Here is a 23,050-nt window from a genome sequence, read left to right on the forward strand (position 1 = left end):
AGACTAGCACAGTTTAATGTTTGCAGTGTTAAATGTTAACTGAGTATCCAGGTACTATACATCGCTAGTTCCTAATAGTGCGCTGATGAGAATAAGGCTCTTTAATAATTTGTTTTTGTTGAGAACAATTACCTTTTCCTTTTTTCAACTTTTTTTCTTACATCATAGATGACAAAAATAACTGTTCTTAGCATTTTGCATCTGTCTCTCGTTTTGGCCATATTAACAATTCTGGGTGTAGAAAACTAAGGCATTTTTGTTTTTTACAATGTAACCGTGCTTCACAGGGAGAAACTAGACTCAAAAAAGCTTCAAATAAATTATGTTTCTTTGAATAAACGTATATAAACTTCCCTTTATCTGAAAAATGTTTAAATATTTTAAAAAACATTTAAAACTGCATTGTGAATTTAATAAAGATGCCAAATAGTACACATGTATCTCCTTAATTGAAAGTCTGTGGAGATTCTCATATAGACAGATTGAACCATCGTTTCAATTGGGAAAATGTGACCAATCTAGACCAAGCCAAGTCCAAAAATGCCAGGGAATTTCTAGAAGCCTGGCACTGTGACAAATCAGCCATCAATAGACACACAGGCATTAACAATGTCTATAGCAGGGATCTTCAAACTTGGCCCTTTTATGACTTGTGGACTTCAACTCCCAGAATTCCTCAGCCAGGCATGCTTGCTGAGGAATTCTGGGAGTTGAAGTCCACAAGTCATAAAAGGGCCAAGTTTGAAGACCCCTGGTCTATAGACTGTGCAAAAGATATATCACCCAGCCCAAAAAGGAACAAAAAGACCCAAGCATCTCTTCACCAACAATCGGCACCCTGATCAGCATAGGTTAACTCCAAGATTAACATCAAACAAACAAACAATCCCCCAACCAAGAAACTGCCAAAGAAGCCAACAGTAAACAATCCAACCAAAGAATCTCTTAAGATCAGCCCCACCAACACTGACTTGAGCAGGCCACCAGGATATAAACTGACAGCAAACTGCATTCCTTACTTGCACTGATGATGTTACCTAGTTTAGATAATGAAATGTTTGCAAGAAAACAAGCAAGTTCGGAGAGCACCAAGGACCCCACATGGAGATTTTCAGTCATCCAGGTCATGGTTATCCCAGAGGTGCTTTTTCAAAAGAGAATTGGACGTTCCTGTTTTTCCTTGAAGACATTTCGCTTCTCCTCCAAGAAGCTGTTTTGGTTCTGACCGAATGGTGGAGAATGGGAGGATTTATATTCCTTGCAGTCATCTGGTTGCTAGCACTCTTGAGAGTCGTTGTACTTTGCTGGACCTTGAGGTCCCAAACCACTTCACCTTTCAATCAGCCTTTCTCCACCTGTGCCTTCCAGATCTGTTTCAGTTTAAAAATCTCCATTGTGTTGAGTTTGAAGTCTGAACAACTTTCTCCTTACATCCACCTGATGTTCTTGGCAGCAGCAGTCCAGGAATGCTTTGCCAATTGTCTTGCAGGAATTCATAATATTTTTCAATTTCCCAAACTAGCCTTCAGTGCTGATTCAGCACTGGTGTTTCTCACAGTTTTCCATTCCACATATTTGTCCATTGGAGACTGCAGGTCTGAGACTCTGGAACAGAGGTTGGGCAACTATGACCCCTTTATGACCTGTGGACTTCAACTCCCAGAATTCCTGAGCCAGCAGCAGAAACACTCTGGCTCAAGAATTCTGGGAGTTGAAGTCCACAGGTCATGAAGGGGCCACAGTTGCTCACCTTTTGCTTTGGAACAAAGATAACAAGTAGACTTCTGGGAGTTGTAGTCCAAGCAAATCTAGACTGTCAGAGGAGTGAGAGGAAGGCTGCTTTGCATCATTGACCAGATGTTGCAGAATGATTTTTATTTTATTTTTTTAAAAAAATCTTTAATTCATCAGGTCTGGCAATTCTGGGTTGATAGTTTCTCTCTCATTCTCAGTCACCCCATTTTTATATTTACATGTTTTTTCCCTTTCTGGAAATGGTTTCTGGTTTTAACTTGACACCCTTATTAAAAATATCAGTGAATCATGTATGGTATATTTACTTCCATTCCCAGGGACCTCTATCTAGAGCTCAGAGTGAGGTGCCAGGTTTGGACTGGTTCAGTGGGTGTGAGAATAGCTCAAAATGTTTTGGGAGTCCTCTGCTTTCGGCTCTGCCTGCACAGTCTTTCTTGAGGCATTTTAAATCTTGTTCAAAGTTCGGGCAGAGCATTGCTTTGGCAGGCTGGAGACAGGAAAAAGTGGGCTGTCGGCTGCTTCCCATTGAGTTGACAAGTGTTTTGCATTAGATACTGCTAGGCTGCTCATGATGCAGCCACGCTAGTTATCCTGGATATTTCCGGCTGCCAGAAAAAGAAAGTCAGGGCTTTGTCAGGAATTGGCTATCTGCAAAGATGTTGATGAGTTTTATCTTTGCTGTTTTTTTTTCACATTTCTTTTCCATTCTCCACTTCAGGAAAAGTGAAAATACCAGGTGCAGCCACAGTGCTGGATCTGAAAAAGTTGTGTGCATACAAGAATCCAAGACTTTGTAGAAATGACAACTAGGAGGCCAGTGGGAGAGACATCCATGTTCTCCAACTGTCAGTGCTGAGGAATCTGGGAGTTGTGGTCTCAGAGGGCATTTCCTGTTGAGGAAGATGACTTGCATGTTCTTTAATAAATATTTCCTGGGTTTGGCACAGGATAGGTTATTCGAGTTATTTATGTTCTGTTAAACATAAATAGGTGGAGGCGTAATGGCTCAGCGGTTAAAGACGCCGAATTTGTCAGCTGGAAAGCTTACAGTCCGGGTTGGAGGCCTGAGTGCCGCAGGATGGGGTGAGCTCCCGTTACTTGCCGCAGCTCCTGCCCACCTAGCAGCTCAAAAGCATGCAAGTATGAGTAGATAAATAGGTACCACTTCAGTGGGAAGGTAACAGCGTTCTGTGCGCCTCAGCATATAATTGTATGTGGTGTTTGTTAAGTGAATGCAGCAATCATAAAGCAAACATTGCAGTCATTACACAAACCCATTATTCTCTATGGGGAGGGGTTTTTTTTGCCAGAAACTGGTTTGCATGCTATAAATGGCCATAAATATGGGTTGGTTGCTAAGCACTCAAAACATAGTCACTTGAGTGTGAGGAGCAGACATTGGAATTTTGAAACTGGGTTGTAAGTCCCATTTTCATGGTCATAAGTAGAGGACTAACTATGGCAACCAAGACAAAAGCTGATATCTTTTAATGCAGCAGCCATAAAAGGTGCTGTAAGGCTCTTGATTTTCTTGAACTTGCAGTTCTTATTGTGACAAGAACTAAAGAATTCCTCGTTCATGGAATTAAAAATGAACGCAAGTGAATCTTTTCACCAGCTTTGAAGCCCATAAGCAGCAGTGTTCCTTGCTCTGCTCTTCTAAGATAGACTGCGTCTGAATATAGCTTCCCTCTAGCTTTCATGGTTAATGGCAGCTAATATACCAAAGTGGTCCCCCAGGCTACTTATTCTCTTTCAGCTCTTGTCAACCAGATGCCTCCAGAATTAGTGATTTTTCCCCCCCCTTCAAAATCAATAGAAGATTCGGAGCTCATTAGATTAGGCTTTTTGCAAGAGAAGGGGAAGGTTAACCCTTTCCACTGCTTTCTCATTTAATTTTCCCACTAGCTCTCCAAATTATAAAAACACTTTTCTTAACCACCCAGCCCTAGGTCTCTGGCTATAAATGTGGCCTCCAATTTTAAGAGCAAATCATTGTCCTTGCATCCTGTATCAGGATAGACCCTGAGACACGTTTGCAATTTGTGCCCCTTCGACAGGCAGTATTTTTGTGGTTGGGGAGGCTGCACTTTTGAATTACCTATTTATTCCTTTTAGCTTCCTAGCCTTCACCGCTGGTGACAGAGTAATCTGAAGGGCTTGTCCAGTGACCGTTGCATTTTGCTATTCACGTTAGGAAGACAAGGGGAAAAGAAGAAAGCAAATGAGCAGTTTGGCTGAGCAGTATGATCCAGTTTGATTTGTAGGCTGCAGCACTGAGGCTGGAGAGAGCTTCCCATTCTTATAAAGTAGCATATAAATAGAATAGAATAGAATTAGAATTTAGAATTTAGAATTTAGAATATAGAATATAGAATATAGAATATAGAATATAGAATATAGAATAGAATAGAATAGAATAGAATAGAATAGAATAGAATAGAATAGAATAGAATAGAATAGAATAGAATAGGACCTTGGAGATCTTCCTAGTCCAGCCCTCTGGTCAGGCAGGAGAACCTACAGTGTCTCAGACAAGTGAATGTCCAAGTCTTCTCTTAAACTTTTCCAGTGATGGAGTACCCACGATTTCTGGAGGCAAGCTGTTCCACTGGTTGATTGTCCTCACTGTCAGGATGTTTCTCCTTAGTTCCAGGTTGCTTCTCTCTCTGATCAGTTTCCAACCATTGTTTCTCGTCCTTCGCTCTGGTGAACAACCTGGCCCCTTCTTCCTTGTGGCAGCCCCTCAGACACTGGAACACTGCTATCACGTCTCCCCTATTTCTGGCTCAGATCATTGACCCCAAGTCTTTGATGCTTGACTGGGTCATGCAGAAAATAAACTGTGTCCCAGAATTTCGCTTATCATTTTGAGGAGCCTGCATCGTACAGGGTGAAAGCACCAGGGTGTCCCTTACAGGGAGTCCTTGGCTTACAACCATTTATTTAGTGGCTGTTCAAAGTTACAGTAGCACTGAAAAAAGTGACTTACGACTGGTGCTTGCATTTACAACCGTTGCAGTGTTGCTGCGGTCATGTGATTGCGATTCAGGAGCCTGGCAACCATTGTGTATTTATGGCAGTCGCAGCATACCAGGACCACATAGGTCAGGGGTCCTCAAACTTGGCCACTTTAAGACTTCAACTCCCAGAATTCCCCGGTTTGAGGACCCCTGACGTATGTGATCGTCGTTTGCAACCTTCCCTGCCAGCTCCCAACAAGCAAAGTTAGTGGAGGAAGTTGGATTTGGTTAATGACTGTGGCAAAAAACCCCTCATAAAATAGGGCGTTGTCACACTCACATAACGACTGGATCACTACCGACCGAAGTTCCAGTTGTGGTTGTATGAGTCGAGGATTCCCTGTGTTGTTGAGGTAAAATCATGGAAACAATTCAGAGGAATCCCATAGAGAGCTGACTTCCATCATTCTTAGTCATGATCTTCAGTTAAGGCAGGGCCCCTCAAACTTGGCCACTGTAAGACCTGTGGACTTCAACTCCCAGAATTCCTCAGCCAGCTTTCTTTACGACCTTTCTTGCCATGGTTGTTAAGTGAATCGCTGCAGTTGTTAAATTAGTAGCAAGATTGTTAAGTAAATCTGGCTTCCCCATTGGCTTTGCTTGTCAGCAGGTCACAACATATCACCACATGACCTCAGGACACCGACACCGTCATAAATATGAGCCAGTTGTCAAGTATTGAATTTTAATCATGTGACCGTGGGATTCTGCAATGGTCATAAGTGTGAAAAACAGAAACAAGTCACTTTTTAAAGTCAAGGACCATGTACAGGGCTTTTTTTCTCATAGAACGCTCAGAACGGAGTTCCGGCACCTTTTTTGGATGGAACCTTGTGGGGTAGGCAAGGCGGGTTGTATGACATGTGTGAGATCCGGCACCTTTTTCTTTTACAAAAAAAGCACTGACCATGTATATACTAGTAATATTATATTGATCGTTGTTGATAAAGTCACTGCCTGTCGGCATCTGTAGCCTAGTTGCATCCAGAAAGGGAAAGAGTTTTCAGATGTTTTCAGTTTGTAAACAGTGCTTTGAATGCAAACAGTTCTCTGTGTGTACATCAAGGGTCTGCAGCCTTGACAACTTTAAGACTTGTGGACTTCTGCTCCCAGAATTCCTCAGCCAGCTGAAGTCCACAAGTCTTAAAACTGTCATGGTTGCAGACCCCTGGTGTATATGGTGTACTCTTGCTTATCTTTATATAATATAGGGCTCGCAACCTAGGTGTCCTCCTAGATTCACAGCTCTCCTTAGAAGATCACATAGGAGCTGTGACTAGGGGGGCTTTCACTCAGGTTCGCCTGGTGCGCCAGCTATGACCCTATCTGGACCTGGATGCCTTACGTACAGTCACCCATGCACTTGTGACCTCTCGTCTTGACTACTGCAACGCTCTTTACATGGGGCTGCCCTTGAGAACCACTCGGAAGCTTCAGCTGGTACAGAGTGCAGCTGCACGAACACTTTTGGGGGCTTCCTGATACTCCCATATTACACCTCTCCTCCGTGAGCTGCACTGGCTTCCAGTTGCCTTCCGAGTGAAATTCAAGGTGCTAGTGATGACATACAAAGCCCTACATGGCATGGGTCCGGATTACCTACGGGAGCACCTACTGCCAGCGTCAACACCCCTCCGTCCTGTGCGCTCCCACAGAGAGGGCCTCCTCAGGGTGCCACCGGTCAGAGAATGCCGGCTGGTGGCCCCCAGGGGGAGAGCGTTCTCGGTGGGTGCGCCAATCCTTTGGAACCGCTTGCCAGCCGAAATCTGGATGGCCCCCGACCTTCGCACCTTCCGGCGTGACTTAAAAACCTATCTATTCCAGCAAGCCGGCCTGGCCTGATAGATTTTGGGGTTTTATTTGTTTTATTATTACTTTATTGTATACTTACTTTGCTCTGTACACCGCCCTGAGTCCTCCGGGAGAAGGGCGGCATATAAAACAAATAAATAAAATAAATAAATAAATAAATATGCTACTGCAGGTGTGGTTTTGCCCTTCTTTCTTCTATGGGTATTTTACTTATATATCACATTTCTACCCCACCGTAATCGTGAGATGCTTGGAGGGAAAGACTGCATCCTTCATAGACAGTGCCTTTCTTTAAAAGACATTCCTCCTGTTTCCTGTCCCAGACACACAGAAGGGAGGCCTCTGGGAAATGCTCCCTATTCATGAATGGTTTATAAGTATAAATATTGAACTGTCAATTAAAAAACAACACAGCTTTTCCCAAATTTTGTTGGGCTGCAACTTCCTTTATGCCAAGCCTAAGGGAGCCTCTGTTTCCTGGTCATTATTGGGATAGATGGAGCTCTGCCTTCTGCATTTTTGACCACTTTTACACAAGTTGAGTTGTTTTGCATCGCTCCAAATCCCAGAGTGATGAGTCTGTTTTCCGCCCCCCCTCCTTTTAGAAAAAAGCTCCTGATAATGGGAAAAGGGGATTATGTGGTGGTCTGTGAGTTTTTACAAACATAGAAATAACTGTCAAGAAAATAAAGGACATATAGAAAGTGTTTTTTAAAAAACAGTGAAAAAATGCAGCAATGAAAAAGATATATTTTAGCAGTAAATAGTTACAGTTTTTTATATAGCTATCCAATGGAATTATTATTCAAATACATATCTGTTTCTAATGCATATATAGGTTTTCTCCTTTGCACTTCTGTGTATTTTCATGTAAGAACCTCCTTTGTTACTTTTTGGTTGGGCTTACAGCGTGGCTAGTCTCAGGCAATCATGAAGGAGATCTGTCTGTCATCCATCCATCCATCCATCCATCCATCCATCCATCCATCCATCTATCTATCTATCTATCCATCCTAATCTAATCTAATGTAATCTAATCTAATCTAATCTAATCAATCTAATCTAATTTAATCTAATCTAATCTAATCTAATCAATCTAATCTAATTTAATCTAATCTAATCATTTCCCCAAGTAAACCATACCAAAGGAACTTTATGACCATCTCCTAGAGCACCCGGGTTTCAAAATCCATGGCGGGGGTTACAACATCAAAGGCAATAGAGATGTTTCTTGCTGGACAGTAACCTAGCTTTCACTATCGAGTATCCTCCAGATGTCTTGGTTTTAAACCTTATCCATATCAAAAGCCAGATGTCCACCATCCCAAAATAGCCCTTCCTGTTATTTGCTTGTCTGCAGATTCTTTTGATTTCCTTTTAATTAGTCACAATCTGCATGATTAATAAGTAAACATTTCTTTAATGCAGTGTTTCCTGTACCTTGGCAACTTTAAGCTGTATGGACTTCAACTCCCAGAATTCCTCAGCCATCATTACCTGCTGGGAAATTCTGGGAGTTGAAGTCCACACAGTTTAAAGTTGCAAGTTTGAGAAAACCTGCTTCAGTGAGAGGAAGGGAGGGAGGATAATGTTTATTTCAGATCCTTCTTACTGTGGTTAATGCTGCTATAATTTGTTTTGCTACTGTGTGCGCTTGTGGGATAGAAAAAAATTACAGCCTTCCCTGAGTTGAGTGTAAATCCTAGTAACTTCATAGAATGCCCCTCTTGTTAAAAGAAAAAGATAGTTTTCCTTTTTTTTTTGGTGAGACCTGCTTCTTTGACTTCCCAGTTCTAATTATAGCTCTGATCTTTCCTGGGCACCTCTAGCCAAATCCTAATTGAGCTGAGCCCTATTTAGGTAGTGCCACCTGCTGAGACCAGCAAGGGCATAATCAGCACACAGAAGCCCACTCGACTCAACATTTGATAATTAGAAGTAGACTGCCACTGAATATGATGAGTTCCCTTTAGCCTATGTACCCAAATAACTATGGTTGGACCTAAGTGGAAGTCCCTTGTTTCTTTAAAGAAGTTGTATGGCCACCTGTCTCACAGTACAACCATACGTGGCTCAGAGCAACCAATAAAAATAACAACATAAAAAATACCTCATTTTAACCCCTTGATTCAACCCCATTCTAGCCCAATGCTTGGGAGAAGACTCAGGTTTTCACATCCTCCATCCCCCTCCCCATCTCAGGTGTGTATGTGTAGGGGGGGCTGTTCCAAAGGGCTGGGGCACCTACAGAGAAAACACATCTGTGAGAGCCTTTTTGATAGCAACTTGTTTTGAAACCTTTTCTTCCCTTTTCCAGGAGTTGGAGAAAATGGGCCTCGGAGAGGATGTGGATCTACACGTCTACGAGATTCCTGTTGAGTATCAGGCTGTGCAGAGACTCATTCCCGCCTTGTGGAAGAAACACAGCCCACAGGTGAGTGAAGGGAAGTGAAACTGGCTCAGTTTGCAAACCCTGATTTAGAGGTGAGGGGCAATCATGGGGGACGAGGAGAACCCTGATTGGAGGGAGGGCTGTGGCCTCTCACCCACTTGGCAGAAGATGGAGCCAGGTTTCCTGTTTGTCTGACTCATTCCTGTGTCAGGAGAAGACCAGAAAGAAACTATCCTTTGGAGGCTGAGGGCAGCAATATTTTCTGCTTGGGGGCAGGAATTAAGCAATTCAATGGATAGAGCTGGACTCATACCACCACTTCCCTTCCCTGGCTCTGTTGTTCTATCTGTGCTGCGTATGTTTTACAAAACAGACAGGATTTGATGATTTTTAAGAGGAATGAGGCCAAAAACCGTAGAAGGTGGGTTTGTTGGGAGCTATTAGCCATTATATATAAAATAAAAACTACAAGTCTCAGTCTGTCTCAGAGCTGGGACCAGGAAGGATAAGATAATCTTTGTTGTCTTTTTTTTTTTTACTGTGGGCACAATGGTGCACATCAAAAATGAAATTTAGTTGCCCGCTCTCAAAGTGAGACACAGGACACACGCCTAAAATACAACACATGTATAGACCCACACCCCTACATATACATAACAGTAAAATATTTAATAAAGGGATGCGGTGGCTCAGTGGGTTAGGATGCTGAGCTTGTCAATCAGAAGGTCGGCAGTTTGGCGGGTCGAATCCCGAGTGCCGCGTAACAGAGTGAGCGCCTGTTACTTGTCCCAGCTTCTGCCAACCTAGCAGTTCGAAAGCACGTAAAAATGCAAGTAGAAAAATAGGGACCACTACGGTGGGAAGGTAACAGTGTTCCGTGCGCCTTTGGCATCTAGTCATGCCGGCCACATGACCACGGAGATGTCCTTGGACAAGCGCTGGCTCTTCGGCTTTGAAACGGAGATGAGCACCGGCCCCTAGAGTCGGAAACGACTAGCACGCATGTGCGGGGGAACCTTTACCTTTAAAATATTAAATACTGTCCAACTTGAATATATAAAGGAAGGAGGAAGCCTGAGAGTTCACAAGGTTAATGCTTGTGAATGTATGGTTGAATGTGGATGTTCTGCTATGGATACCACGAAGCCTCCTCCCAGAAGGTAACAAGGAAAACAGGTCGTGAAGATGTGTCGTGTCCCAGACAATCTTACGGACTCTGTTCAAACAACGCTTCTGTGCTATGTCCTGGATGGGAGGGAGGAAGGGAACTGCCAATGATCTTTTTGGCCATCCTCACCACTGTCTGCACCAACTTCCTGTCTGAAGCAGTGATGCTCCCAAACCAGTCTGTGATGCTGTATGTCAGGATGCTCTCAATCGTCCCCCTGTAGAAAGTGGTCAGAACAGGGGAAGGAAGATGAGCTTTTCTCATGCGACGCAGAAAGTGCAGGCCCTGCTGTGCCCGCTTCACCAGTTTCTCACTGTTGAGTGACCAAGCCAGCCTCCTTGTTAGCTGCACACCCAGGAATTTGATGCTGGTAACCATCTCCACAGGTGAATCATTAATGCACAGAGAAGTGTGGCTTTTGCCTGCCTTTTCTGAAATCGACAATGATTTCTTTGGTTTTACCAGTATTTAAAACTAGGCCGTTTTCTTTACACCAGTTCACCAACCCCTCAACCTCCTTGCGGTAAGCTTCCACATTGTCATCATGAATAAGGCCCACGACTGTTGTATCATCTGCGAACTTTACAAGTTCTGTTCCACCTTACTTTTTAACTTCTGAGTTTGATTTAGCCTGTAGGTCTACCAGCTGCTCAACTACATGGATACATGATCTGATCCAGCAGATCTCCAGCATCCAAGCAGCAGTCCGCATATGATTTTATTCGCTTGTTTGCAGTGTGTTTGCATAAGGTAAAGGTAAAGGTTTCCCTGCACATGCGTGCTAGTCGTTTCTGACTCTAGGGGCCGGTGCTCATCTCCGTTTCAAAGCCGAAGAGCCAGCGCTTGTCCGAGGACATCTCTGTGGTCATGTGGCCGGCATGACTAGATACCAAAGGTGCACAGAACGCTGTTACCTTCCCACCGTAGTAGTCCCTATTTTTCTACTTGCATTTTTACGTGCTTTCGAACTGCTAGGTTGGCAGAAGCTGGGATGAGTAACAGGCGCTCACTCTGCTATGCGGCACTCAGGATTCGACCCGCCAAACTGCCGACCATCTGATCGACAAGCTCAGCGTCCTAACCCACTGAGCCAACCCCCAAAACAGCAAAATTTGTAAACCTTAACAGACCATATACAAATGCCACACACAGAGAACAGCTCACACTCTGCTAGAGGGATGTTCCTTGAAGATGGGCTCCAGCACAAGTCCAAAAAGCTTGGAATACAAAATACAAAACAGCCAGATTGGATCCTGCAACATTATCGTGAGGCACACATATTTGCCTTCACTCTTAACAGAGCAAGACATTGGGCCATCCTAAACCTGAACACAGGTAGTCCTTGACTGACAACAGACTGTGCAAAGTTACAACGGCACTGAAAAAAAGTGACGACAATTTTTCACACACACACGACCACTGTGGTATCCCCATGGCCACGTGATCAACATTCAGATGCTTGGCAACTGACTCATTTCTGATGGTTGTGGTGTCCCAAGTCATGTGACTGCCTTCTGCAACATTGTGACAAGCAAAGTCAATGGGGAAACCCGATTCACTTAACAACTGTGTTACTAGTTTAACAACTGCGGTGATTCACTTAACAACTGCGGCAAGAAACGTCGTAAAATGGGGCAAAATCCACCTAACAAATGTTTCACTTAGCAACATAAATTTTTGGCTCAGTTGTGGTCGTAAGTTGAGCATTACCTGTATACTGTAAAACTACAATAAATGAGCAGTAAATTTGAACAGAAGAATAGATTGTTTTTAAGTGTTTAAATATAGAAGCCCTGGAGAAATCAGATACAGATACATGAGGCATGTAGCCTTCAAAGGGAGCAACCTGGCAACCAAGTTAATCTTTTCTAGAAAAGTTATCTGAGCATAATTTTAGGCTCTGGATCTCTATTAAGAAAGGATGCAAGAAAGTTATCTGGCCCTAAGCTAGTTAGGGCTTCAAGGGGCAATAGCAGCATTTTGAATGGACCTTAGATTTAACTACAGTCCAAAAAAGGTAAGAACAAGTATATTATGATTGTATTTTCCAATGATCATAAACTGGGTCTTTAACAGCCAGGGTGGGTAATTTGTTTTTAATGGCTTAGTCCAGGGGTAGGCAACCTCGGCTCTTTTATGACTCATGGACTTCAACTCCCAGAATTCCTGAGCCAGCTGGCTCAGGAATTCTGGGAGTTGAAGTCCATGAGTCATAAAAGAGCCGAGGTTGCCTACCCCGGGCTTAGTCCCATGGTTATCCACCTTCTTTTTTTAAAAAAAAGAAAGAATCCAACAGAAATACTGCAAAAGGGGCAGGATCAGTGCACACTTATATAGAGTGGCTGTATTTTCTTGGTTGTAGGGAGAGATTGAGTTTGTTTCTTTTTTAACCAAGGCCTGTCTCTTTAAGGGCACGCACTATGGTTATATGCATTTCCTTCTTCCAGATGGGAGGAGGAATGTACACACCAGGGATTATTTGGAAAAGATTTAAAGGCATGTTGACCTCAGGTCGCTAGTTCGGCTCTCAGCTGTGCTAGTTTCATGAACCTGCTTTTCCACTTCTGCAAACAGAAAGCTTTTGACTTGTTTTCAAAACAGCTTGTAGTTCACGTGGGACTGTCTGGCATGGCCACAACGGTGACATTGGAAAAATGCGGCCACAATGTGGGCTACCGGGGTTTGGACAACTGCCACTTCTGCCCCGGTTCTGAATGCTGTATTGAAGGGGGCCCGGAATGCATCGATTCGATCATCGACATGGATGCCGTGTGCAAGAGAGTCTCAGCATTAGGACTGGATGTCACCGTCACGATATCGGAGGACGCTGGGAGGTATGATGAGGAAGTGGAGAAGAGAAGGACGAGAGGAAGGCTAAGAGGCGGGTGGAGAGAAATAGTTTGAGGTACAGGTAGTCCTTGACTTAACAACCATTCGTTTAGTGACCGTTTGAATTTACGATGGCACTGAAAAAAGTGACTTATGACCGGTTTTTATGCTTACGACTGTTGCAGCATCCCCATGGTCACATGATTGGAATTCGGGCACTTGAGAACTGGCATGTATTTATGACGGTCGCAGTATCCCGGGGTAACAGGAATACCTTTTGTGACCTTCTGACAAGCAAAGTGAGATTTACTTAATGACCGCAAGATTCACTTAAGTGCCATGATTCGCTTAACAACTGTGGTAAAAAGGTTGTAAAATGAGGCCCAACTCACTTAACAGCTGCCTTGCTTAGCAACATAAATTTTGTGCTCAATTGTGGTTGTAAGTCAAGGACTACCTGTAGTCTTCTTGTAACTTTCTTAGATTTCTTTTTGAATGATGTGTAAACGTGGTTTATCTCTATACATCTATTGATGGCTGATTTGTCTGAATGCCAAGCTTCCAGGAATTCCCTAGCATTTTTGGAGTTGGCTTGGTCTGAAATGCTAGTTGAAACTGCGGTTGAGTCTGTCCACGTGTTGTGAAATTAAGGAGTCACCTTATAGAGGAGATGGCCAGCATAAAAATTTAATAAATGTAATAAGGGAGTGTTCGTCATGAATTCTGCCTGCTAGTTGGCATTCATGGATGCACTTGATTACATTACCTAGGTGGGTAATGAAACAATTTCAAGAAAACAGACAAAATTAGAGAGTATCGAGAACCCCACAATTCAATTCCTGAGCCACAGATATTCACTTTTGTTTAAAAGAGTAGAAGGAATGAAAGGCCGTAGTTCATTCGACCGTACTTTTGTAGGCTTTCAAATGCAAGGGCTTATAAAGTTTGCTCCCCTTCCCTGGCTGAATCTCATTGTTCTTCTTGTAGGTATCTGTGTGACTTCACGTACTACACTTCCCTGTACCAGAGCCATGGCCGATCTGCATTTGTCCACGTGCCTCCTTTGGGAAAACCATACAGCGCAGAACAGCTGGGCCGTGCACTCCAGGCCATCATAGAGGAAATGCTTAATGTCTTAGAACAATCTGAAAGCAACATCAACTGTCACAATGAACATTGAACTTGGGCCAAAGTCCCCGCCTCTTTACTTTCCTCATGGTTGCACTTCCAAAAACTTTTCTCCTGTTCTTACAGAATCCCAGCTGGCAGCATCCGTGTAGAGGATTGAGAACAGAAATGGATTCCTGGCACTCTGAGGAGATATATTTGGGGGGAATCCTCCTTTGCTTCTCTCTCAATTCCAGCCAAACTAGCTCTCGCTAGCTTCTCGGTGTCCCCAGCGGTGTTCAGGTCCCGCAAAGATTGTTAAGTGGATTGATTTGCCAGTTGGGCAATTGCTCTGGTGGTCTAATGTGCTCCAGTTCAATTTTGCAAGGCCGTTGTGTTTTCAGAAGGACAGCTTGATGGTTCCACTCAACTTGTAGCAATGCTTTCAGCTGAAAATGTAGGCCCCTCGTGGGAAGTACTGTTCCCTTTACAGGAAGATGTACATTTGAAGATGTACATTTGCCAGGAAGCTTGGAAGCTTTTTTCTTCCTTGCTTGAAACAGATTCCTCCAATTTACATGGTAGAGTTCTGCTCTTCATGAGGAACGCTTGGTGATGGAAAGAGAGGTGGGAACATTTCCTTTAATCAACACCTCATGCCAAATCTGTCGGTGGCTTTAAAGAAAAAAGACCAGATCTCTTTGGATTTTGCCTTTTCTGGCTTTTGTAGCCACTCAATTGGTCTGAAATGTAGAGCTTCTCTTCTGGCCTGCTGGCTTAATGTGCCCTAGGAACTGGTTCTCTTCTCCTCTTCGCAAATAGCCCTACCGTAGCTATCTTTCCCAGTGCCTCAAAGTGAGATGCTGCTCAAATATCCTTTTGTACCATAGGAAAATAACACGGTACACATCCTTTTCTAAACTTTTCTGCTCTGCTGGGGAGGGATGAGACTCTGGGTCCAGGTTAGGATTTTGGCATTTCTGCTTGCCAGGAGAAGGGGGTGAGGACTTGCTGGCACTATCTCTTGCCTGGTTAAGGCCTCTTTTGCTTCAGCTCCTGTGTCTGGGCAGAAGTTCCCATGATTTCTTCAGCAGAGCAGTTCTCCAGGAATTTCCTCTGGGCTCTCCCCTCCGTAATGCTTACCTGACGGTGGTCCTTGCCAGCTCTGTAGAAAATGATGCTGCACTTTTTACCTAGATGGGATTAGGGTATAATATTCATTCAAAAGATTAAAGACTGTGGGTTGGTTTGTTTTTTTCTTTTAAAACGAGCAGTGTTCAACTTCACTCTAAATGGGAAGACTTCGGGGATGAAGCAGCAGGAAGCAGCTTGTATGGCAGAATGGAGACTTGGCCACCCTAAAATCTTGGACAATGGAATTGCCCGATAAAACTGAACTGGCCGCAAAAAATAAGCAACTTCTGCTACAAACGGTCTGGTTTAAAATGAAGCCACCTCTTCTTTGCTGTAAAATTCTTGTTTGATTCTCTCTTTCTCTTTAAACTAATTGATCCTGCTTTTATAGTAACTCTCAGTGAGAGCTGCCTTGTGCTTTGTCAGCTTGCTAAACCCAGTGGTAATCTGGTTGCAAGACAAAGGGCTGCTGGGGTTTGAATGCGTGGCCGTATTTTGAGACAGTCTTACGTGAACCTCATCTGTACCCCTTTTTGGGTTGCAGTTTTAAGTTGCTCTTAAATTTGTTTGCACACCAGCCTCTTAACTTGCATTCAAATTCCAAGCACCCTTGTGTGTGGTAAGTCAGCCAACTTCTGTTTCGTTTAATAATTTATTTTATTTAATATTTTTTTTTTTGTCTCAAGTGTGACGGCTTCTGTGCTTTTCCCCCCTGCTCCCTTCTCTAGCAAAGGTGGGGTCATGACATAGGGTCTACATTTGTTTTTAGTTTTGCAAGCAGTCTTCTTCCTTATAATACTTTGTAAGATGGCAAACTGTGCAAGGGGCCTTTTGCCCCCTTTTTTTAAAAAAAAACCCAGCAACGATGCAGTTTGAGGAACAGAAGGCTGCTGTTTTTAGTTCTAATAAAGCGTAGCTGTGAAATTTATATAATCTTATTAGATGGGTGCAGATATGCACATTGTATAAAAACTATCTCTCTTTGAAATGATAAGAATAGGAGACCTGGATATATTTTTTTTTCCTTAAGATGTGAAATGGCTTAACATTTAAATGGAAGGAAAAGTGGGTTGTTAACAATTAAAAACCACCTTTTAGGGGAGCTGACTTCTTTTTAGAGATGGTTACCCTTACTGGAAAATTCTCTCCCTCATTCTTCCTTTTTTGAAATTACATTTTCTAAGTCTGTTTGCTAAGGGAATGGGATTTTTCAGGCTTCACTGCAAAATCCTTTGCAAGGTTGGAGTGACTTGATTTCGAAGAAAGCTTTTTGGAACGGTGAGAAGATTTGCCCAGTAGCAGCGTCTCATCCTGTGGATTTGACAATACTTCAGTTTGCAGGCAATCACTCTATAGCAGCATTTCCCAACCTTGGTAATTTTAAGATAGCAACAGCACTTAGACTTATAGACTGCTCCATAGTGCTTTACAGCATTCTCTAAGCGGTTTACAGTGTCAGCATATATATGCCCCCAACAATCTGGGTCCTCATTTTATTGACCTTAGAAGGATGGAAGGCAGAGTTAACCTTGAGCCAGTCAGGATCGAACTCCCAATTGTCAGCAGAGTTAGCCTGCAATACTGCTTTCTAACTACAGTGTCACCATGTTTTCTGCCTGGGGAATTCTGGGAGTTGAAGTTTAGATATCTTAAAATTGTCAAGGTTGGGAAATGGTGCCCTACAATAACCCAATTTCTGACAATATGAGTTCAAGGAAGGGCATCAAGCATCATGCTCTGTCCATACCGACACAAGGATTCTTCCACTAGTCCTCTGCCATCCCTTGTGTGTTTTTCCTTCCAGGGAACTTTTAAACCCTAATAATCACACCATGGGTTGGGTGTGTTCAAAAACTTCTGAATCCATACCTTTTCTGGAGAACATGATGCTCTAAACATGGATTCTGACTTAGAATATGTATCAGATACATAAAGGTAGTCCTTGACCTACGACCACTTGGGACCATGGCTAAACAAGGCGGTTGTTAAGAAAGTCATGCCCACTTAATGACCTTTTTGGCCATCGTCATTTAGCAAATCACGGCAGTTAAGTGAATCATGCCATCATTAAGCAAATCCAGTTTCCTCCATTCTTTGCTTGTCGGAAGCTGGCTAGGAATGTTGCTTATGTTGTTTATAAGACCCTAGGACACTGTTAACATAGCAATAGCAATATGCTTGATGCCAGGTGCCCAAAATTAGCTGACATAATAACCCTGGGAATGTTGCGATGTAAGGACTGATCAAAGCCCCTTTTTCAGTGCTGTTGTAATTTCTGAACAGTCACTAAATGAATAGTTGTAAGTCAAGGACTACTAGTATTTAGTACAAATAGATTAAAAATTATTACTTACTCGTTTTGCATCCCTGAAATTGACAACTTCAGTTAACTGGGATGTAAATTATGAAGACAGCAATCTGAAACATTTTCTTAACCAGCTGTTTTTAAAACAAAATCCATTGTGTTTAGCTGTAGCACATGTTAGTATTGTGTGCAAACAATTTCAGAGCTTTGCTTGGAAACTTATTTTCAATGGGAGATTAGTAAATGTGTGAACAGACTATTCAATAGTATCTTTAAATTTTTTAAAATGGTTGAGAATGTTGAATTTGGCACAGGAAAGAGGTGTGTATGTAACCTAAAACTTCTCAAGAGAACTTTTGCCCGGAATTTGGGGAGGGGGGGAAGGGAAATCAGGCTTTGGAGTGACATTTTCTGGTGGGAGGTGTGGCGTGGCTCTGAAACAATAGCCCAGAGGACAGTTGCTTGTCTTAATGCACAACATAGGGTGCTTATTGTATAAAACATTTTAAGCCTTATTGTGGTATCAGCCCAGCCAAAGCCCCGCAGAATGCAAAGGCTGTGGTTTTGGGGATCTCTCTGATTTTCACATGTTGTCTCAGCATGTAGAGAGAAGTTTAAAAGTGGATAACGCTACTTTCCAGCTTCTGACCCTATAGCTGAGTTTGGGATCAGAACCCTGGATTATGCCTGCTGCAGCATCTTTTTTCTTTCTAGTTCATCTGCACACCCACTCCCAGGTGTGCAGGAGGGAGGAGATCTCTATGCTACAAATTGGGGCTGTTGCCCTACTTCACCAGCTCTGATTGGACCTCCATACCTCTGGTGTTTTTCTAATGAAAATGTTGCCTGGCCAGCTTTCACAGTGGGGGTTGGCATAAAGAGTGGGTGGGAGTGGATGGGGACTGCTCAACAGCAATTTGATCATCGGCACAGTGTCCTCTGATAATTGTCCCGTCGGTTGCAATCTTTCACACTGCTAAACCAGAATTTGCCTTGCCAAATACCTAGACTCAGTCTAGCAACAATAGCAATGTACCGGTAATTATGAGTTATTTGATAATTCCTAATCTTTTTGCCACTATCCCAAAACAATAGGCACCATTTGAAAACCCAGAACTCCCCCAGAGTCCTCTAGTTCAGAATTCTGGGAATTGAAGTCCATAGGTCATAAAGTTGCTATAGTTGCCCACCCCTGCTCTATTTGTACACTGGCCCTTGTTAAAAGAAACCAGATTTTTTTAAAACCAGCACTTAAACATGAGTTTTAGTTATGGTTTCTTCCCAAAAGTAAAGACCTAACTTTTAGAATGGATTTGTAAATCTCATTCTGCTAACTATCAAATACGGAACACTGTTCATTCCTTAGTATCAGTTAGGTTATACTTACCGAAAAGAAACCTATTTAGTCAGAACGACAAAATTATTCACCCACTACAGCTAGTCCTCAACTTACGACCCCAATTGGGGCAAGAATTTCCATTGCCTCGCAAGATGGTTAAATGAGTCGTGCCTGATTTTATGACTTTTTATGCCATGGTTGTTAAGTAAATCACTGCCATTGTTAAGGCATCACATGGTTGTAAAGCATATTCAGCTTTCCCCATTGACTTTGCTTGCCAGAAGGTGGCTGGGGAGGTCACAAATGGCAGTCACACGACCCTGGGATGCTGCAACCATTGTAAATACATGCTGGTTGCCTGAATGTTGATCACGACCGTGAGGATCCTGCAACAGTCATAAGCACGAGAATTGGCTGTAAGTCCCTTTTTTTTCAGCGCCATTGTAACTTCAAATAGTCACTAAACAAAGTCGAGGACTACCTTTATATATCTCACACAAACAGTCCATTGCTGAAAGGAATGGATACAAAGCAGTTTAACCCAGCTGATCATCCAGTTCATTGATGTTCTATTAACACGTCAAGGAATTCAGAGGCTCCAGTGAGTATCCAATTTTGGACAGACTCAAAAGTACCCTTTGCGTTTTCTCTTTAGGGCAGGAGTGTCCACCTTTGGCAACTTTTTAAGACCTGTGGATTTCAACTCCCAGAATTCCCCAGCCAGCCAGGCTGTCTGGAGAATTCTGGGAGTTGAAGTCCACAAGTCTTACAGTTGCCAGGGTTGGAGACCCCTCCTCTAGAGGTTGGAAACTGACTGTTGCAGCCACCATCTTGGGTTTTTAGCCATATGCTGCAGGCACCCCTGGATACCTGTGTCTAGACACTCCAGTTCCAGAGGATTCAGCACAGTTCCCCTAACTCTGGCAATGCATCAGATTACCTCTCAAAAGCCGCATGGCTCATGTGCCTGCCCTTCATGTCTGCAGCTCCTTTGAGACTGACCATCTGCCAAAGTTGCCGAATTTTGTCAAGGTCTGGAGTCCTGACCTCTGAATCGCCTGAAATGGTTTTGTTTTCCTTTTGAGTTCTCCGACTTTGTTTTCATTCTGTTTTCATCTCCTCAGGAATCTGTTTTCATTAAAGCTCCAGACCTTTGTTTCACCTTCCCCCCACCCCCTTCTACGGCTAACTAGAAAATGTAATTTATTCCATAATTTCTCGGTTTTTCGCAAACCAGTTAATTTTAGGGGATAGTTGTTGTTTTTCCCCACAGAACCACTGACTTCAGTACTAAGCACCTGCATATTTTTTTATGGTTGCATTAAACTCATTTTATTCAATCAATTAAAAATTAAGCGTTCTTTCTGTTTTTCTGTTTCACTTCTTTCTCCCGCACCCCCAGGTACATTTGCCAGTTCTTAAAATGTTTCAGACGTTTTCTTCTGCTCTTTCATAAACCGAAGAGGCCACCTAAGTGAAGAATGTTGTCAAGGAATTGCACAGCAACTGCCCAAATCAGGGATCAGCAACCTGAAACAGCAAAAGAGCCACTCGGAACCGGTTCCGTCATGCAGACAAAAAAGTGGGAGCCGCGAAATGTGCGTGCGCCTGTAGGCACGCACGCGCACGTGCGCACCTCTCCAAACCGCCGCTGCCCATTTGGAGACCTGCCGCACTCATCAAACATGGACGAGTGCGGCAGCTGTACAAACAGGACGGTTCTACTGCAGGCAGCAGTTCTGCAAACTTTGGATAGCTGTTTGGAGAGCTGCTGCCTTCGTCAAACATGGACGAAGGCAGCATCTCTGCAAACGGGGCAGTGGAGGTCTGGAGAGCTGCGCACGCAGCTCCCCAAACCTCCGCCGACGGAGGAGGACTGGGAACCGCAGGAGACGGCTCAAAGAGCTGCATGCGGCTCCGGAGCCGCGGGTTGCCGACCCGTGGCCCAAATGAATTGAGGCACTGACACAAACTTGTAGTTTTATATAAATAAATATATTTAATATTTATATTTACAGCAGACAAGATAGTCAGGAACATCATGAGGTAAATGAAACAGCATACAGAACACAGAGAAGAAAAAGAGGCGGCGGTGGGGGGGGGAAAGGGAACATCCAGCTCTACACTCAAAGCAACCAATCACAGCATAGATCTCATGCTTCAGCCAGCACCCTGCAACCAATCAACTACAACTGTGTTCTCTGGCCCACTGTATATTTCACTGTTCTAGCTACTAAATTTAATACCCCAGTAAACGATGTTTCAGGGTGCAGGCTGAAAAGGGCTATTAAAAAGATTCCTTTCAAAAAGGTTTATCCAATTCGTTGCTGCCCGATGCTTAGTTAACCTAGAATTGCAGTGACTTAATGGAAATATCCATGTAGTTATATTGGCATAAGTGCAGAAACAGTTCATCACTTTCAAAATGTTTTTCCAACTAGTTTGGCTAGTCCATAGCCATGGGATTTTCTTTTTGTGTGTGTGTGCCCTGTTTGATCACATCTGATTCCGTTTAATTTTGGAGATCAGTCAAGGTCAGCCAAGTTCTGCTAGGTAACAGAATAGCAGAGTTGAAAGGGACCTTGGAGGTCTTCTAGCCCATGGGTAGGCAACCTCGGCTCTTTTATGACTCATGGACTTCAACTCCCAGAATTCCTGAGTCAGCTATGCTGACTCAGGAATTCTGGGAGTTGAAGTCCATGAGTCATAAAAGAGCCGAGGTTGCCTACCCCTGTTTCTAGCCAAAGCCCTTGCTAAAGAGGAAAGCCTACCATTTCAGACAAATGGCGGTCCAATCTCTTCTTTAAAAAGCTCCAGAGTTGGAACACCCACAACTTCTGGAGGCAGGTTCTTCCACTGGTTAATTATTTCTCACTGACAGGAAATTTCTCCTTAGTTCTAGGTTGCTTCTCTCCTTGATTAGTTTCCATCCATTGCTTCTTGTCCTGCCTTCAAGTGCTTTGGAAAATAAGTTGACTCCCCCTTCTTTGAGGCAGCCCCTTAGAGATTGGATTACTGCTATCGTCTTTCTTTTCATTAAACTAGACCTACCCAAGTCTTGTAACTGTTCTTCATACGTTTTAGCCTCTGGTACTCTAATCATCTTTATTGCTCTAGTTGTTACCTACTTGGAAGTTATTCCATTAGAATTTGATGGTTGTGCTGTTAAAGATGTTCAAGTGGTTGAAATGGGGTAGAAAGGAAGATGCTTTTTTGTTTTTCTCAATAGGGCACCCCTGTGGACTGTGATACTGAAGCTTCTCCATTGATCTCCAGAGGGTAGCAATCTATGGAGAGTTGCTTTTCAGCACAAGTGATCAATGGCACACTTTTAAATTGGCCCCAGGTTTTGTAGGAGAAAATTTCATTGACTTCAGATGGAGGGAAAACTACTAAGATTAGCTGCTCTGCCTGGGCTCCTGCAGTACCATATTGCAGTTTGGACTAAGCACAGATAAACTATTGGAGAGCCAGTTTGGTGTAATCATGGAGGCACCAGTCAGAGCTTGCCATTGTGGTTCGCCATGTTAAAATCAGGTGCATGAGTGCACTTCTGTGCGTTTGATATGCTGATGGTTGCCATGTGTTACCAGTGTGGACTGGGATGTAAAGTAGCATAGCATTAGGTGCAGATAAGACAGCTGGTCACTTGTGGACTGGAAGCTGATGCTGAACCTGGAAAAAAATGGCTTTGTTGCTCAGCCTGTTGCCCAAATGCTCCATTGCTCCCGTTTGCTAGCAATGGAAGAACTGTATTAGGAGAGATGGGATGGGGGTGGGGGGTTATTCTAAACCTGCCTCCAGTGCTGGAAGAAGGCATGGATAGTGCGGCTTTCTAAGGCCAACCATTCACAGATGAGAAAAGAAGGCAGTCCTGCCCCATTGCCTCTCACAACTTGTATGAATTTGCAAGGCTGTCAGAAGTGCAGAAATTCAGAATTGCAACCCATCCCCTGAAGTGAGCTGACTTGCAATCACAGGTCTTAGTTTGGTCCTGCTGAAGACATGGTTTCTTTTGCCAGTTCCTTATGCGCAGGAGGGGGGCCCCTGTTTCTTATGCAGGGGGCCTGTTTTCCAGGTTAGGCATAATGAGGTCTGGGGTGTTTGAGATGGACTATGGTTAGCTGGAGAGTTGGAAGAGACCACAAAGATCTAGTTCAGCCCACTGCAGATGTGCATGAGAACC

The 23,050-nt window shown here is 43.4% G+C and overlaps 1 protein-coding gene across 2 annotated transcripts in view; it reads left to right on the plus strand.

Annotated features, from left to right (window-relative positions):
• The window catches only part of PGPEP1 (pyroglutamyl-peptidase I), a 37,922-nt gene extending 17,695 nt beyond the window's left edge, over nt 1-20,227 (plus strand). For both annotated transcript variants that reach the window (XM_083350124.1, XM_083350123.1), the window contains 3 exons: nt 8,908-9,024; nt 12,752-12,984; nt 13,967-20,227. In XM_083350124.1, coding sequence (XP_083206250.1) covers nt 8,908-9,024; nt 12,752-12,984; nt 13,967-14,159 — 543 coding nt within the window. In that variant the 3' untranslated portion in view covers nt 14,160-20,227. The remainder of the gene's footprint in view (nt 1-8,907; nt 9,025-12,751; nt 12,985-13,966) is intronic.
• Nucleotides 20,228-23,050: the final 2,823 nt, after the last annotated feature.

The sequence above is a fragment of the Vipera ursinii genome (assembly GCF_947247035.1).
Source record: "Vipera ursinii genome assembly, chromosome: 1".
Lineage (NCBI taxonomy): Eukaryota > Metazoa > Chordata > Lepidosauria > Squamata > Viperidae > Vipera > Vipera ursinii.